Source organism: Eretmochelys imbricata, chromosome 9 (genome assembly GCF_965152235.1).
Source record: "Eretmochelys imbricata isolate rEreImb1 chromosome 9, rEreImb1.hap1, whole genome shotgun sequence".
In the NCBI taxonomy this organism is placed as follows: Eukaryota; Metazoa; Chordata; order Testudines; family Cheloniidae; genus Eretmochelys; species Eretmochelys imbricata.
In genome coordinates, this window is record NC_135580.1 from 36,720,514 (window position 1) to 36,738,070 (window position 17,557).

The 17,557-nt window shown below is 41.9% G+C and overlaps 1 protein-coding gene across 1 annotated transcript in view; it reads left to right on the forward strand.

The window, feature by feature from the left end:
• SERPINE2 (serpin family E member 2) overlaps positions 1-17,557 on the forward strand; it is a 38,932-nt gene that overhangs the window by 7,092 nt on the left and 14,283 nt on the right. The window contains exon 2 of the mRNA XM_077825765.1: positions 15,094-15,369. Within this exon, the coding sequence (XP_077681891.1) occupies positions 15,114-15,369 (256 nt within the window). The 5' untranslated portion in view covers positions 15,094-15,113. The remainder of the gene's footprint in view (positions 1-15,093; positions 15,370-17,557) is intronic.

The following is a 17,557-nucleotide window of genomic DNA, read 5'->3' on the forward strand; positions in this document are numbered from 1 at the left end:
TATACGATAATTGTTGGATCTACTACACAGCACAAATAGCTTGCCTTCTCTTTTTAGCATCCGCAATCATGGCTCTGGCCCAGCTGTCTGTCAGTGGGGGGAGGAAATCACCTAGGATGGAGACTACTGACCTTTCTGTAACCAGTTTCGTTCATGTATCTCAAAAGTTTTAGAACCAGAGCAAAATAGCTGCCTCAAATCTGAACTCCTGCTTTGAGGAACTGGAGGGAACGTCAGCCTTGTCCCCTGAGGGAAGTATACAGTTTTGGGGGGTCTGATGGGTCTTGTTGCTTTTCCAAACCTCACCCAAACCCCGCTGCCTCAGGCGGGGAGGCCAAAACTGAAGCCCAGTGGCTTCAGCCATGGGTGAGGGGCCTGTAACCTGAGCCCTGGGCTGGAGCTGAAACCTGAGCTCTGCCGCACTGGGCTGGAGCTGAAGCCTGAGCCCTGCTGCCCAGGGCAAGGGGCTTGGACTTTGGTTCTGGGCCCCAGTAAATCTAACGCCAGCCCTGGTGACACCATTAAAACGGTGTTGTAACCCACTTTGGGGTCCCAACCCACAGTTTGAGAACCACTGAAATACTCCATCTGATGGGGAAGAGAGGGCAGAGCATTTTTAGCAGAGGGCACTTTCCTAAAGAATTCCACTGTAATGGTTGTAAGCCTGTCCAGGCGCATGGTGCAAGGCCCACCTTTTTGCAAAACCTTTTACATCCCTGTAATAAAGAATGGCCTGCTATAATCCCTCAGGGATAGGTAAGGAGGAATCTCCAGTAGTACCTGTATTGAGGAATGGAGGAGAGAAAGGGTCTTAAGAAAAAATTCAATGCATTCTTAATCGTGTGTCTTCTACCTAGTAATTATAGCAGTGGTTTCCCAAGAATGGACCCTTTTTGGTACATTTAATATTCTTCCTGCTTACAATAATAAACTAACCACCAAAACCAGCTTGCTTGCGGCAAGTTATTTTACTTTTTATTTTCATGAGCAAGTAAGGTACCACTCAGTTTTTGTCACGAGAAGAATGGGTGAGTGTAATTGTAACTGAGTTAATAAATTTTTATGCAACATTATATAGAATTTCAGTAACAGGGTTGGTGGAGACAGCCCCATTATTGGATGTCTTCTTTTTTTATTGCTTAAAAAGCAGATTAGTCAGGACTGAACATTGTGGTACAATGGAGTGAAAATAAACTCTCCAAAAGGAGAGGCATTGCAGTCAAGATAATCAAATCATGACTCCAAAGTTAACCTTGTACGACCACCTTCATTTATAAACCTGATAATCTATTGAATAATCTGTGTTTAAAAAACAAACAAACAAGATATCTGCCCTCATCCCCCAAGACCCTCTTTTCTGTGTGACAATCACTGTGTAGTCTGTCCAGAGGGAGCCTTATTAAGGAAAGTTTGCATGTAACCAGAAAAGGTAGTTTCCAAAGTTTGTTCCACTTCTTAAAATTTGCTGCTTTTTTTTTTGACTGTTCATAATTCAGGTTAAAAATAACTTGTTTCTACATGAGACAAGGTGGATGAGATAATATCTTTCATTGGACCAGCTTCCATTGGCGAGAGACACACGAGGGTCCAATAAAAGGTATTACCTCATCCACCTTATCACACTAATATCCGGGAACCAACAGGGCTACGACAACACTTGTTTCTGAATGCACATTCTCTAAAAACTAGTCACAGGATGATTTAACATGTTGGCATGGAGCAGTATGTAGTTACTAGAAGCCATTTATGCTTGTATTATAACTTGTGACTGGTCTAAATGTTACAAGCTCCAGTTGGATTAAGCTTAAAAAAAAAATCCTAGTTTATTTAACTGCAAGGATCTCCACAATATTATTAAGTCAACCAGCAGTCTTAGGAAAGAGAGATACCAGCATTTCTTTGTTCTTACATCTAGCAGCCAGCATATTTTCATCCTAATCATTCCACTGTTGGAAGGACAAGTGACTGGAGGAATCCTCACCCCTGGATTTGTCTTGTTTGGTTTGTTTTGTTTTTAATATAGTGTAAGGGCAAGTCTACACAACAATCGTAAGTAAACCTAGTTTAGGTTGACTTACAGCGGTGGCTGATGTCCACACTACCCTTCTGACAGTGGTGTACGTCCTCACCAGGAGCGCTTCCACCGACTGATGGGAGCAGTGTGGGGGGCTGAGAGCCGGGACTCACAGCTCCCTGTTAGGAGCCCAGCTGCTGCCTGGTGCTCCTCACATCAGGTAGGGAGATCTGTGCCCAGAGTCTGGTTGGCAGCTGTGCCCCTGGTGGGGAGCCAGGACCCTGGTGATCAGCAGGGCTCCCAGCGTGGTGCTTGGGTGTTAGCCCCAGCCGGAAGCCTGGGGTAGCAGCTCGGCTTGGAGCAGAAACCCAGCAGCAGCCCACCTGTGGACCTGGCTTTCTTGTCAATTTCACAGCTCTAGCCAATAGTCGATGTAAGGAATGCAGTATTTACAAACAACACCGTGTCACCCTAACTCCACCAACATAAACCCTATGCCTCTTGTGGAGGTGGAGTTACTGTGTTGGTGTTGTAAGGCACATACATTGGTGAGAGCAAGTCTGTAGTCTAGATACTGACATAATTAGGTTGCCTTATGTTGTCCTAATTTTCTAGTGTAGACCAAGCCTCATATATCATTGAGACTGAAACCCCAACCTGGCCCCACTTGCTCTCAGCATCAGCATCTTCTTGGAATCCCATCAGAGGCAATGGACTGGATAGATGTGCATTTCTCCTTCACTAACAGAACCTCTTCCCCCATCCCCACCCCAATGTGGGTGTGGAATGTGGTAAAGAGAGGTTAAATAAGATTATCCCCAAAATCTTCATCATTGGCTGTGACACTAACATGATTTCCCCCCCTCCCTCCAAAAAATGTCTTGGAGATTAGCCGGAAAAGATGGAAAATAACACAATTTATGATTTTTGTGATCACTGTGTCAGACTTCCTGACTGAATGAGGTTATGGTGCTTCAGTAGTTTGTTCCGTCATGTGTATATAGTAGGGCTCCGTTGGCTTTCAAGGGAATGGTGTGGTTGCCAGATTTTTTTGATCCTTGGCCTGTGCCTGGTCACTACCATGGCTTTAACCTGGTAAGAGTCAAAACATAGTTAGATTTCAGATGAATAATTTTTCATCAAATCACAAGTATTTCCTGGTGAGCATTAATGTGGTCGCTTCTGTGGTAGGCTAGCCTGACATACCAGTTTACTTTGAGTCTTTGTTAGGTGAAACGAGAGTTGAAATGGGGGTTTTCAGTTCTGGCTGGATTTTGAACCAAGTAACACCTTTTTTGGGTCTAATTAAAGGGGATCTGCAGAGAAGTGAGGGGAGGTGAGAGAAGACTTGTGCCTCTGGTTTATTATGATGCATGAAGTCTTGCAAGATGTGAGGTTTTGGTTTGCACTCAAAATTCAGCCTTTCTTAGAGGCTATGGAAAACTGGTAGGATTAAGTCATCAGTGATAACATACAAGATAGCCAGATTAATTAAAATGGGGCTGTTTACAAGTGCCTTGTGTGGTGCTTTTTAAAATTTTTAACACAAATATCTTGAAAACATTTGTAAAAAGAGGTGTCTTTCCCTAATCTTTTCAGCAATTCCGAATTGCTGGAGACTGGATGCTAGATGGGGAGGGCTCTGAGTTACTACAGAGAATTCTTTTCCAGGTATTTGCCTGGTGGGTCTTGCCCACGTGCTCAGGATCTAACTGATCACTATTTTGGGGGTCAGGATGGAGTTTTCCCCCCAGGTCAGATTGGCTAAGATCCTGGTGGGGGTTGGTCTTCCTCTGTAGCATGGGGTATGTGCACATTTAAACTAGTGTAAATGGTGAATTCTCTGTAACTTGAAGTTTTAAACCATGATTTGAGGAGTTCAGTAACTCAGTCAGAGGTTGGTCTATTTCAGGAGTGGGTGAGGTTCTGTGGCCTGCAATATGAAGGAGGTCAGACTAGATGATCATAATGGTCCCTTTTGACCTTAAAATCCATGGGTCTAGGAGTGTATTTATTCAAATAAGGGCTCATAAGCAACACTGCACATCTGAGTAGTTTCAGCAAAACCAGAAAGGACTAGATTTGACTTTCTGGTCCTTCATATATCTAATGGAGGTTTAAGGGAATATTTCAGACTGTCTTTGTGCATCATAAAGAAACAAAAAGAGCACAAGCACAATTTTGTTTGTTTGTTTTCCTTGGCATGTCATCTTAAAACACTGAGCTCTCTAGAAGCTAGTTAGTTAATCCCTGTGCACATCATACCAGCAGCGTTTGAGACAGTTGTAAGTCCCATACCATTGTGCTGGTGGAGTTGATTACATTAGTGAAGATGGCAATATAGTTCAGTTGATGCCATCATCCCACTAGAGTCCAGTGTTTGAGGCTTCTCTGAGTATAAAAGTCCTGCTAGCAATGAAGTTAGTCTGCATTTACTCTGGTGTTACTGAGAGCAGAGTTTGACACTTGAATTGTCTGTCAATTCAATATTACAGAAAGTTTTACAGAACACTAATCTGCTAGCCTTTCATCTCTGAAGATAAATATTTGAATCCTGGGTTACATCCCAAACAAAGATGAATTATGTTCTCAACTTTCAGATAAGGGCTCTAAAAATCCACCAGTGAGAGTTTTGTATGTTGAGTGGTATGATCATAAAGTTGTGTAGGTGCAGGTCAACTTTCACTTTGGCAGATCTGCTGTTACAAGTGAAGCTGAAAGAAAATGGTCAGAACACCCTTCTTGACATACCTGTATGTACAGCTGCTTCTCTTGATCAAGATTTGAAAGGGCATGCCATACTATAGCTACAAATCATTTGTCCTGTTTATCATAGGTCTCAGAGACAGATGAGTTTGTACAAAGCTACTGTCAGGTCTGCTTGTGCATGAGATCCTGACTAACCAGCATTCTTTTGCTTATCATTAACAGAATATGCAAGAGTTGTGTCAAGTCACTGTTGTCTTAAAAGTTATTTAGTGATGGAATACAACTTGCAAGGTCATTCTAAAATATGCAGTAACGCAACACTAGTAATAACTTTATGCAACTATGAAAAGTAGCACTGTTTCAAACACAATCTTAAATGTTTTAAAAGAACAAGATATCAAGTCACAGATCATACTAAATCTTGTGTAACCTGCCCTGCTTTCAGCCAGAGAAATGATGGCTGTCTGTCTCTTGCAGAATTCTCCTTTATATCTGCCATACCTTTTGGCTGGTACGGAGTTTGGGCTTCTTTTACTGCAATAGTATTTTGTACTTGCAGTATCTTCCAGACGAGGATCTTAGTTCATTCTACGATTAATTTAGCTTTATGTCTTCTTGGGGTAGGAAAGCTTTTCTATTTTATAAATTAGGAAATTAGTATAGAGCTTAAGTGACATCACAATGGGAAGCCAGTGACAGAAATGACACTAGAATCCAAGTTTCTATAAACACAAGAACAGAAGGTATTTCAGAACCCTAAGGTGTAGAATCATGGAAATAAACACCTAACATGTTTGGTACGGTGTGGTTCATTAGGAAACACACAATTTAATTTCTCTGTGCATTTAAATGTAACTTACATTTTCAAATCTGTTGGGGCAAAAATTGGACAATTACATGTTTCCATATATAACGGGCAGAGCCTCAGCTGGTATAAATTTTCATGGCTCCATTTAAATTAATTGAGGTATGACAATTTATAACAGGTGCAGATTTGCCACAAATTTACTTATCCATCATATTTGATGTTCAATGAAATAGTGCTTTCTCCAACTGACCTAATTTTCCAGCCCCCACCCAGTGTTTTAAATAGTCTCTTGCTTTTTTCTTTTTTTTTTGGGGGGGGGGGGGAGGAGGAAGACAGGTGTGTTGAATAAACCTCCAAATCCTATTGAGTATTGAAATTGTATCCTCTTCCTTTCACGTATAACTGAGATTTTTACTCAAGACTGCAGTGTAATCCCAAACTGGCTAAACCATCCTCTCAGAAGATTTGTTCCACTTTATTCTTTTATTTTTTAAATGAACACACCATTTTATCCCTCCTGGGTACTTGTATGGCTGCTATTACTATAGTAATGAGAGTCTCACAATCTCTTACTGTATTTATCCTCACAACTCCCCCATGCAGCAGGTAACATTGTTATCCTCATATTGCCCTTTCTGTCAGTATCCATCTGTTGTCACTTGTCTTCTAGTTAGGTTGTAAGCTCCTTGGGGCAGGGGCCATCTTCTTTTTCTTTGTTTGCACAATGCCTAGCACTGTGGGATCCTGGTCCATGACTGCCTGCTAGCATACAGTAACACAGTACTATTCTTAGTTACTGTATAGTACCATATATACTCATTCATTAGCCCGTTCGTTTATAAGCTGACCCTCCCCCCCCCCCCCGATGGATAGGTACAAATAGTAAAAACTGTATGACCCTTTCATAAGCCGACCTTATGTTTCAGGGGTTGGCAAACTTTGGCTCCCGGTCCATCAGGGTAAGCCGCTGGCGGGTCAGGGCGTTTTGTTTATCTGGAGCGTCTACAGACATGGAGCCCCTCAGTTCCGTGTGTCCGCGGTTTGCCATTCCCAGCCAATGGGAGCTGCAGGAAGTGCCTGCTGATGCTCCAGGTAAACAAAACGACAATGTATTAGATATTCAGTTCAATGATTTCATAGAGTTTAAAATCATCAGATTTTGGGGTAGGCTCATTTATAAGCTGACCTTCGCTCTTTGCTGCATCATTTTTTTACCAAAAATATTCCGCTTATGAACAAGTATATACGGTATGTCATGTGGTTTGCTGCACAATAAGAAGTCTGAAGCAGAAATCTTCTAACTTTCCAAATTGTTCAAATCAAATATATTGATCTGCATGTACTAGACCAGTTTATGCAGCCAGCAAGATATTATCCCTGTTAAGATTAATGTAGTAAGTGCCATAACTATTTTTTAAAGCTAGCAATCAGCTTTTCTTAGCAACATTCTACACATACTAAATTTTCTAGCTACTGAGTAGTAAACAGCATACTTTAAGAGATGCAGCAAGACAGATATACTGCACCTGACTCAGCAGTTTTTTTCAAATCTGAAAAGCTGGTGATTGTTGCTTAACAAATTACAATTTGTGAGGCAACAATAATGTCTTTGGGTGGCATATGAGACCTTGTTTTGTCATTGCCTGTCCCAGAGTACTGAATATCTAAAAGACAAAAGGGAGGAAATAACACTGAGGGGACACTGGAAAGCCCCAAAGAAGGATAAATGTTGTCTTATATCTTTTGAGGGTTTGGTTGGATTTGTCCACATTTGGTGAGCATTGTGAAAGACAGGAATTTTGAATGCATAGAGCTGATGAGCCATGGTGGTAAATGGCATGCCTAGAGATGGAACAGAAATAGAGGACTAAGAGAAGGAGACTAATGGTGCATGAGCCTGGCAACTTTAGCGGGCAAGGAGATAAGAGCCCAAGAATTTTAGGCAATTGAAGAGTTGTGAACAGCCTTTAACTAGCATGAAGAAGAGCTTGCCAATAGGATATAACTGCTACTAGCAGTCGTGGCAGCATATTCCTGATGGATTCATCCTGCTCTGCCTTGCTTCATCATGTAGCTAGATTCTGGTCTTACTGCTTTGAAGGAACAGTTGTTCTGTGCAGCACAGCCTGTCTCAACCAATATTTACAAGTTTTGTTGAGCATTTTTCCTGCAGGACTGGACAGAGGGTTAGCAGCAAAAGTAAAACGTCTGTCTTTAGCTTCAGGCATTAGAGCCTTGTAAAAATATTAACTTGAAATAAAATATCTGGTATCCTGGCAAAAGTTTGTAGTGCAACTGTCATGAGAATTTAAATTGTAAGGTAGCAGAATGGTTGACACTCTGATAAGAAATAAGCAGCATTGTGCTTCAGATTCCCTAAAGAATTCATTTTTGAGTCTGTGTAATCTTTATTCAAGAAAAACTCCTATAGGCTTTAACTCTGTAGCCCTTCTTGGAAGGGTTCAGTCATCCTGTCAGTAGTTCATGCGGATTTAAATCGAGAGTTGGAACTGTTTTCCCTTGTGTTATAAATTAGTATATCATGGCAAGAATACATTAGGATGGAAAAGTCATTCTCCAATGATCTGACCCCTTTCATAGTTGCACTTTTTGGTTCTTTCAGAAGGACGTATTTAGCTTTAAATGGCAGATTTTAACTGTGGGTTTATTTCATCCTAACACAACTGATTTATTATGTTTGCCGTCCACTGTTTAGCTATGTCCAGATAATCTGTAGCTGCAATAAAGGCACTGACTAATAAAAAGGAAGAAATAAGGGGGCACTGATTTGCTTGTGCATTACTATTGCCTACCTGGTCCAAAGATACTTGGCTGTCAGACTTGTTCCTTGCTGCTGTGGTGGGGGTACTTTACGGCCTCAGACTCATCGTGTGACTCTTCAAAGGGTTGGCATCAGAGACTCAACAGGCCTAGAATGTCCTGCTGTCAGAAGAGCCTATTTTTGGTCTTGCTCTTACAGGAGTAATCAATTATTTTTTGTCAAGACTATATCTTGACCAAAAAATTTGGTCCAAGGTCCAGAAACAATGATAAGTAAATAAAAAGATTTCGGGGTCCATTCAAAAGTGTCTGGTGGTGCGTATTTTGCTCGCGATCTGCTTGTTGGCTACCCTGTGTTACGCTCTTCTTGATTCTTGGCCATTTTAACACTGTCTGAATAGGGAAACTCTGACTAAACTAAAGAGAACTAAGTTAAGAAATATTTGGGGACTGGAGGGAGCTCTGAATTTGTGCTGTCCACTGTATGAGGATGAGTGAATTTGACATATTCTCAGGAGACTGAGATAGATTGATGGCTCCAAAACATTGCAATTCCATTGAGCTCTTGTGTCCAAGTGTGTAGTGGGGGAAGGGAAATATCCGTATAGAAATTAACATTGACATTTAGTGTGAGAGAGAACGAACAAGTGCCATGTGCGCACAAAACAAGTGTGGTATTGAATTGGGATGTGAGAACTCAAAGGAGTATGTCCTGTATCTTTTTAATCAGCCGAAGAGCATACATACCACATTGTTGCTCTTACAGTTAATCTTTAAATGTATAGTACCTTAACTTCCAACTAGAGTTAAATGTGGGTGGTAGTGTGAATTTGTCTGGACTAATTAAGTAAATCAACATGCTATCGATCATTCTAAATAATGGTATTCAGTAAGGCATTAACATAAAGATGTTCTCTGTAGGATTCCCAGGGGCAGATACACCCCTCAAAATCACTAGCTTATGGCATTTTAATTGTCTCGGTTGAGAGTTGTAGCATAGAGGTAAAGTATTGAATCTGCATGGACAGTTTCACTCTAAATGGGGTTCCTTGTCTAGATGAGAGTTAATTAAGACTGGCAGAGTGATTTGAGGAAGTCTGCATTTTGGGGGGTTGTACTTCCTATAATGTGTCAGCTCTGTGGATCAACAAGAATGTTGGCCCTTGAGACCAACCAGCACCTTTCAAAAGCCCTAATGTCTATAGATATTGAAATAATTAACGACCCTCAATACAAATCAGTTAAGATAATTTTAGTTTCTCTTTCAATCTATTATATGTCCTGGGTGTTTTGCCTCATAAGTGAGTGTGCAGTGATCTTTCTGTGTGAGGTGGATTATTGACTACATTGTTGTCATCTCATATTTTGTGGAAAATTACATCTTGATCCTATTTACACTCTGTTTTTTTGTCTCCTAGGATGGTCAGTTCTACTTTTTGTTCCATAACATTGCAGAGTTGAAAATGCTGAAATCCATGCCAAATTCATTCATAATATGTGGAAGTCGTTTCTGCCATGAATTAAAACAAGCTCATTAGTAAAATTAGTTTGTGTGTCAGTCTACTGTTATGACGCTGTTTAAAGTTGTTCTGGAGCAGGCTGGGTACAGCAGGGGCTAAATGATGAATGCGATATAGTTAAGATTGCAACATGCTTTTAAGTCTAACACAGGGCCAGTCTTAGGGGAAAATGGCACACTTGGCGAACTTGCATTTTGGTGCCCTTGGCCCCCATGGCTTCCCCAGGCTCCTCTTCCTCCCTTTGCCCCAAAGGTCTTCTCCCCCCTCCCCCACGCCCCAATCCCTGCACCCCCTTCACTTCTAACTCTTGCATCCCCTTCCTGCACCCACGTGGAGAAACTGACCTGGATGCACAATGTAGCTGGCATTGCTGCTCGCTCCCCCCCGAGACTGCTGCTCCTCTGCCTCGCACACCCCTAGGGGTATGTGGAGTAGCAGGGGAGCGAGGAGCAACATCAGGGTTCCCTGTATCCAGGTCACTTTCCCCGCCTGGGCTACGTAAGGAGAGGGCACAAGAGCAGCAGCTCCTGATGCCGCACAGCAGAGGTGGGGAAAGTGACCTGGATCTAGGGAGTCCTGGTGTGTGTGTTTGGGGAGCAGACTGTGTGTGAGAGAGTGTGTGTGTGGGTACAAACCACTAACAAAAGCCAAAGCTGGACAAAACGCTAGCCATGTGCTGCTCCCACTGAAAGGGAACGATCACACTATCTCATCCTTCACATTTCTCATATGAACTACCAGGGCTTGAATTAAACTTTTGTATTAAATTGGGGCAAATTTAAAAACTGTTTAAAACATTTAAAAATAAAAAATACGAAAAACTTTAATACATTTTATTTACAGTGTCCTTATTCATACTGTTCTTGCTAGTCCTTCCCCCAGGTAGAGAGGCACAGAGACTAGGATCAGGACCAGCTGTGCCCCCAAAAGACAAGGCCAACCCTCCAAATCAGACCTGACCTGCATCCCTCCCCAGACCGAACTGGACCTGACCTGCATCCCTCCCTAGTCTGAACCCCCCGAACTGGACCAGACCCACATCCCTCCCTAGACCAGGGGTGCTGGTGAGTGGATGGGGCAGGAGGAACTGGAGGAGATCCGGTCTCCCCCAGGGGCAGTGGTGGGGGGATGAGGCAGGGGGCACTGAGTCTCCCCCAAGGGTGCTGATGAGGGGATGGGGCAGAGGGCACTGGGTTTCCCCCAGGGGCACTGGTGGGGGGATGGGGCAGGGGAATCTGCGGGAGGTCCAGTTTTCCCCGGGGATGCTGATGGGGGAATGGGGCAGGGGGCACTGAGTCTCCCCCAGGGGTGCTGGTGGGTGGAGGGGGCAGGGGACAAACTTTTACTTAGTCAGCAGGCACCTGCTAAGCACAGCCCTTTACCATTTCAGTGCTTGTTTCTCTGTCTGTCTTAACAAGGGAGGTTAGGCAGGGATGGTGTTACTTCTGGGGAAGTTGACATAAGAGAGACTGTAAATTGTTCACTGAATCATAAAAGCAAAAAACAAACCTGACTTGACTCTGAGAACATGGACAATCAATATTAAGCTCTCTCTTCTAGATTTGCTGCAAGCTGCTACAGTGCTATATTCATGCTTAAACAGTATGGAAGAAAAATATTGGTGTCCTCTTAAAGCTGTGTGAGCTATTTATAACAATTTATCTGATGAGTGAATCCATTTTTCTGTTCACAAGCGAATTCTAATTTTTTTCGTATTTATGCATTTCTAATTGTCTGAAGAGTCGATATGAACATATTTCAGCATATGGATTGATTGTGAACTGGACTTGTGCCATATCTACTGAGACTGGTGATTTTTGTCACATGGTATTGTTTCTGTTCCCTGATTGGATGAATGCAGAAAACTGGGATTTCATTATACCCATCCTGATCTCTTGCTTCTCTCAGAGAGAGGATTAGGACAGTTTGTGGAGCTGGGAGGAACTAGGCTGACAGGATTAGGGAATTTTTAGAATATTTTAAAATCTTTCTTTACCAAGCTCCTTGAGTCAGGCCTTGCCTGGCACATAATTGTTAAATAAATAAAATTACCTGTTGTAGAATTAGTTCTGGGATCCGATTTAAGAGTAATTGCATATTGGCATGTACATGCATGGTCCCAAGCCATGCAGATTGCAGCAATATCCTTATCTGTTTATTTAATTGCCTCTGATTGGAGTTTTTGCCTAGTCCTGCAAAGTGTAAAATCCAGTGTCCTGTTAATATTGTTTAAACGTGTTACGCAAAAGCTTTGGTTTAGGGTTTTGGCAATACTGTTCAGTGACAATGTATTGTTCAGACACTTGATCTTGTTCCATTTACATCGCTGTTTCACCTATCTACCGAGTGCATTTACTGAGTTCCTGTTTTTTGTCAGGGTTTGTCAGTCAAAAAGATGCATGTAGGCCAGGAGGCAAGCTTAACATGGACATTACCAGCATAGTTTCATTGTCATAACCTGGCTTGCCTACAAATGGCAGGACATAGTGACTTACATCAAAGAAACAACACCTTCACCACCACTCCTCCTCCCTCTTGGTCTGGACAAACTTTGAAAAGGAGGAAGTCTATTATTTCCTCATCTACCCAAAACAAAATTTGACACTTAAGTTTGTTTACAAATATATTAGTACAAATAAACCCTACTAGTAAGAATGTTCATAAACAAAACTAATAGTCAACATGATGGATTGAAATTCAGCTTCTAGTTCATCTAATTGACTGAATAATTTTTCCTATTATTGGTCCAGCTCTAGCCTATGTCATGGTTCTTGGGGGAGGAGGACAAGGGGAAAAAAATCTTACCTGTACAGGTCAAGGAAACTGTACTAGATTCTTGCTATCAACTGTGTTGTAACTAACATGGTGGTTGTATTGTGATGTGGATGGGATCTCAGTTACCTCTGTAGTTCCCCTTAAAAACTTTATCAACTGCTACTGTTCAAATCCAGTTTAGTCTGCACTATGCTCAGAGAGCTCCAACTCACTGTTTTGCAAACTAATAGTTGCTTTTACATCAATCCTTTTTAAGAATGGTTCTAAAAATTTTCAAAAAAAGTTTAAAGTTTAAAGGGCCACCACTTTAGGTTGATAGGCAAGACGTTTAAAATGAACATAGGCAAACGGTTCTTCAAATCCTAAAATAAAAAGCTATCTCCCCTCCAAACTAAGGACTGTAACATGCATATATACGTGAAATACTGAATCTGAATTCCTTTTCTAGATAACTTAGTAAACCAAGACCCATGAATTTCTCTCTGGATACATCTCTCTGGATACACTACAAATACAATTGTGCTGGGGGACTAGGTTGGGTCATGGCTATTCTTGGGTGCATTTAAATTGTGCCTTGGTTCCATCTGCGGTACAGGAGGAAACCATGATTGAATTATATCCCTTGAACTATGCTATAGCCTTGACAAATACAGCATTTCTGGTTCTTCCGTTTCCAAGGTTTTAGCAGAGTTCAAGTACACTGATCGATCATTGTTGCTTTGCACCTTGTGCAGTCATTTACACTCATGGAAGATGGGTGCAAACTGTTCCCATTCTGACCTGGTAGAGTTTTACATCTCCTTTGTAATCCGTTTGCTCTAATGTAAATGACTATTCAAATTTCAGTACAGTGCTGATTTTGGACATTGCCAGATTTGCACTGAAAGTCACTGTGTATATGAATGACTTGTACAATTAGTGCTCTCTGGAAACTGCAAATGCAACAGAGGTCAGGATCTTCAAAGGGAGAAGGAATGAAACCATTCATAGAGCTTTTGCATGTACTATACAAATTATCTGAGTTTTATTGAGTGTGTATAACCTTTTATATACATATATTATAAAGACTTATTAGATAATGATTTTTGTAACTGGTCTTCAGTAAACCAGGTAACTAGTGACTTTTGCATGTTCAAGGGCTACTGCTTTGGAGCCTTCTAAGTAGTTTTTGGAATACACACTAGTCCATATTAGTGCAAATAATAAACAAGTCTCCTACGGTGAGGGAAAAGAAGGTTTTATAGTTCGAACAACTAAGACCTCAAAAGACAGTAAAGGGTGATGTACTAGTGCATTATTAACGTCCGAAAAATCTGAGCTCTTCAAATATGCAAGTAGGATGATGCATTTCAAATATGCAAGAGGAAAAAAGATGATCAGTTACTCCATAAATTATGCTGGACCAAGTTATCACTATCAAGTTGTATTCAATGACACATCTATTTTATAACCTCTGTGCTCCTACAAATAAAGCTTCATAGGAGAGCTATGTTGTCTTATGGATAGAGCTCTGGTTGGAACTCAAACCTGGTTTTTATTCCTGGCTTGCCATTGGCCTGCTTGGTGACCTTGGAGCACTTGCCCTCTTTGTGCCTCAGTTTCTCCATCTGTAAAATGGGATTGATGATACTGACATCCTTTCGTAAAGCACTTTGAGATCTGCTAATGAAAACTGTTATATAAAAGCTAGGTAGTATTTATAATACAGAACAATTCAAATGCAGTTATGCTTTACTATAAGCTAACTGGGTGACTCTTAGTAGAAAATCATATTTGGAAAAACTAGAAACCCAATACCAGCTTTTGAGAAGTTAGCAAATATTAGTAATCTTTCTTCTCTGTGAAAAATGCCAATTATGCCTAAAGTTAACCAATAAAAATGTAAAGTAAATTGGACTACTGTATTTCAGAGTTAACTGCAGGTGTCAGGTCTGTTTTCAAATCACTTGTCCTCCTTCTCTTGTGTGCATACATGCATCTCTGCTTTTGATGGACAGTTGGCTATTGTGTGTACAAGTGCATCAGCTATCTTTGTGAAGATGTTATGGTGTACTTGCCTTAATCAGAAGTAGTGCACTCTAAATCCAATTGTATGAGTGTTGTGATAGTTTGATGTCTTAAAACCGGGATCAGAGTCTATTAAGACACAGGTAACTGAACTTGGACTTGGTCTGTTTTAGTGGAGTTTTACCTGCAGCATAAAATAAGCATATGACTCAGCACAATTGTCATTCTTTCTGCTTCTGGAAGGCTCTGGACTTGGAATAGTAGGGGTACTGAACTTGAGGTTTGAGGCTTATTGGCAAAGCTATGTAAAATTTTCACAAAACATCCACTACATATGCCTGACTTTGTCTAATGTTAGAGAGACAGCTACAACTACACTGCATTTAGTGCATGTAAGTGTAGCAGAGAATTTTTATGCTCATGCAAGTGGTCTTTAACTTTTTTTTTGTTTGTTTTTGTTATTTTTTTGTCTCCTTTAGGTTATTTTTGTTTAGAAATCATGAACTGGCACTTCCTTCTCCTTTTCACCGCTGTGACTTTAACATCTGTGTGGTCCCAGTTCAATCCTTTATCTCTTGAGGAACTTGGCTCTGACATTGGAATCCAAGTTTTCAATCAGATAGTCAAAGCTAGACCTCAGGAGAATATTGTGGTTTCTCCACATGGGATTGCATCTGTACTGGGAATACTTCAGCTGGGTGCTGATGGCAAGACAAAGAAGCAGCTGACAACTGTGATGAGATACAGCGTAAATGGTCAGTTTTTATCTGTTGTTATGCAGGTTTTTTATAAAGTGATTCATAAACTTTTAAGGCTGGAAGGACAATATATTTTAATGGGGGGTTCTTCAAATTCTGCTACATTCTTTGCATCACAAGCCAGTTTTACTAAACAATGATCAGCACGAAGAGAAGGCCATACCTCCTAAAATGTCTCCTACAATATAGGCTACCAGATAAACATGGACCCAGTTTAGATAGAAAATTCAAATTCCATCCCTTCTCACTGATGTTGGTGCCATGCTTTGGGGTGACCTATAAACTATTTATGTGGAGGATATGGAAAGATATATGGGGATAATTTGAGTCTCTTGAGCTCAGAAAATTAGTTTCTGCCATTCCAAGTACTCCTCCAACAACAATACAATCTACTTGGTCCAGCTACATGGCATTACGTGCAGCTTAAGCATCTCTTGAAGGACACATTTGATCCAGATGTGCTTGGGAGCACCAGAGACTCCAGAATTGGTGATGTGTAGAGAGCTCTTTAGGTTCACCTGAACATCTGTAGCCTGTTATGTCTTCCTGACCCAAAAGATCCTCCTGAATTTAGATTGCCTGTACCATGACTGGAACAAAGATTGGTGTGTGTTGTTGACCCCTGGCCTGTGAGGAAGTGCCTTGCAAACCATTTAAAAGCTCTACTATTGATCTACAATTAAGACTGATCCAGCAGAAAATTATTTCTTCTTCGAGTGCTTGCTCATGCTGATTCCATTCTAGGTGCGTGCGTGCCCTCGTGCACAGTTGTTGAAGACTTTTGCCTTAGCAGTATCCGTAGGGTCAGCTGTGGCACCCCCTTGAGTGCTGCACCCATACATCGGTATATTAGGCGCCACTGACCCAACGCCCTCTTAGTTCCTTCTTACCTCCCATGAGGTTGGAGTGCCTCGTCTCGCCATTCGCAAGAGCACGAGCGGTTCTTCATAGACCTTTGTTCTACCTAATCTGTACATCAGTGGTCACCAACCGGTTGATCGTGATCAACTGGTTGATCTTAGAGGATCTCCCAGATGGCCAGATTCCTCAAGGGCCTTGAGCACCTCTACCCACATGTCGAGGACCCTGTTCCCCTGTAGGACTTGAACCTAGTGCTATCACGGGTTCTCCTTTCGAGCCTTTGGCTTTCTGTCCTCTCCTTCTTCTGTCTTGGAAGATTGCATTCCTGGCCACAGTGACTTCAGCCCACCGTGTCTCGGAGATTCAGGTGCTCACCTCCGAACCACCCTATATGGTCTTCTACAAGGACAATATCCAGTTGAGACCCCACCTGGCTTTCCTGCACAAGGTGATCTCTGTTTCATTCAAGCCAGGACCTTTACTTACCAGTCTTCTTTCCAAGGCCGCATAAGTCAGAAACGGAGCTTAGATTGCATGCCTTGGACTTTAGGAGGGCTCTAGCCTTCTACATCAACAGGACCAAGCCATTCCATAAGTCTACACAGTTGTTCATTGCAGTGGCTGACAGTATGAAAGTATACCGTGTATCCGCCCGAAGAATTTCTTCTTGGATCACTGCCTGCTTCTGCTATGATCAAGCGAAGGTGCTGCCCCTGGCGATTTTCACCACCCACTTGACCAGGGCACAGGCCTCTTAGGCTGCTTTTCTGGCCCAGGTGCCTATCCAGGACATCTGCAGGGCGACCACTTGGTCATCCATCCATACGTTTACATCCCACTACACACTTACCCAGCAGGCCTGGGATGATGCTGGCTTCGGTAGGGCAGTACTGCAAGCTGTGAAACTGTGAACTCTGAGCCCACCTCCATAGATACTGCTTTTGAGTGACCTAAAATGGAATCAACATGAGCAAGCACTCGCAGAAAAAAAACGGTTACCTGCCTTTTATAACTATTGTTCTTTGAAATGTGTTGCTCATCTCCATTCCATTACCTGCCCTCCTACCCCTCTGTCGGAGTTACTAGCAAGAAGGAACTGAGAGGGTGTAGGGTCGGCAGTGTCTAATATACTGACACATGAGCACAGCACTCAAGGGGGCGCCACAGCCAACCCTACGGATACTGCTAAGGCAAAAGTCTGACAACTGTAGGCGCGGACACACCTAGAATGGAATGGACATGAGCAACACATCTCGAAGAACAACAGTTACGAAAGGTAGGTGATCATTTTTGTTGTTGCTGTTCATACTGGTTCCTGTGTAGG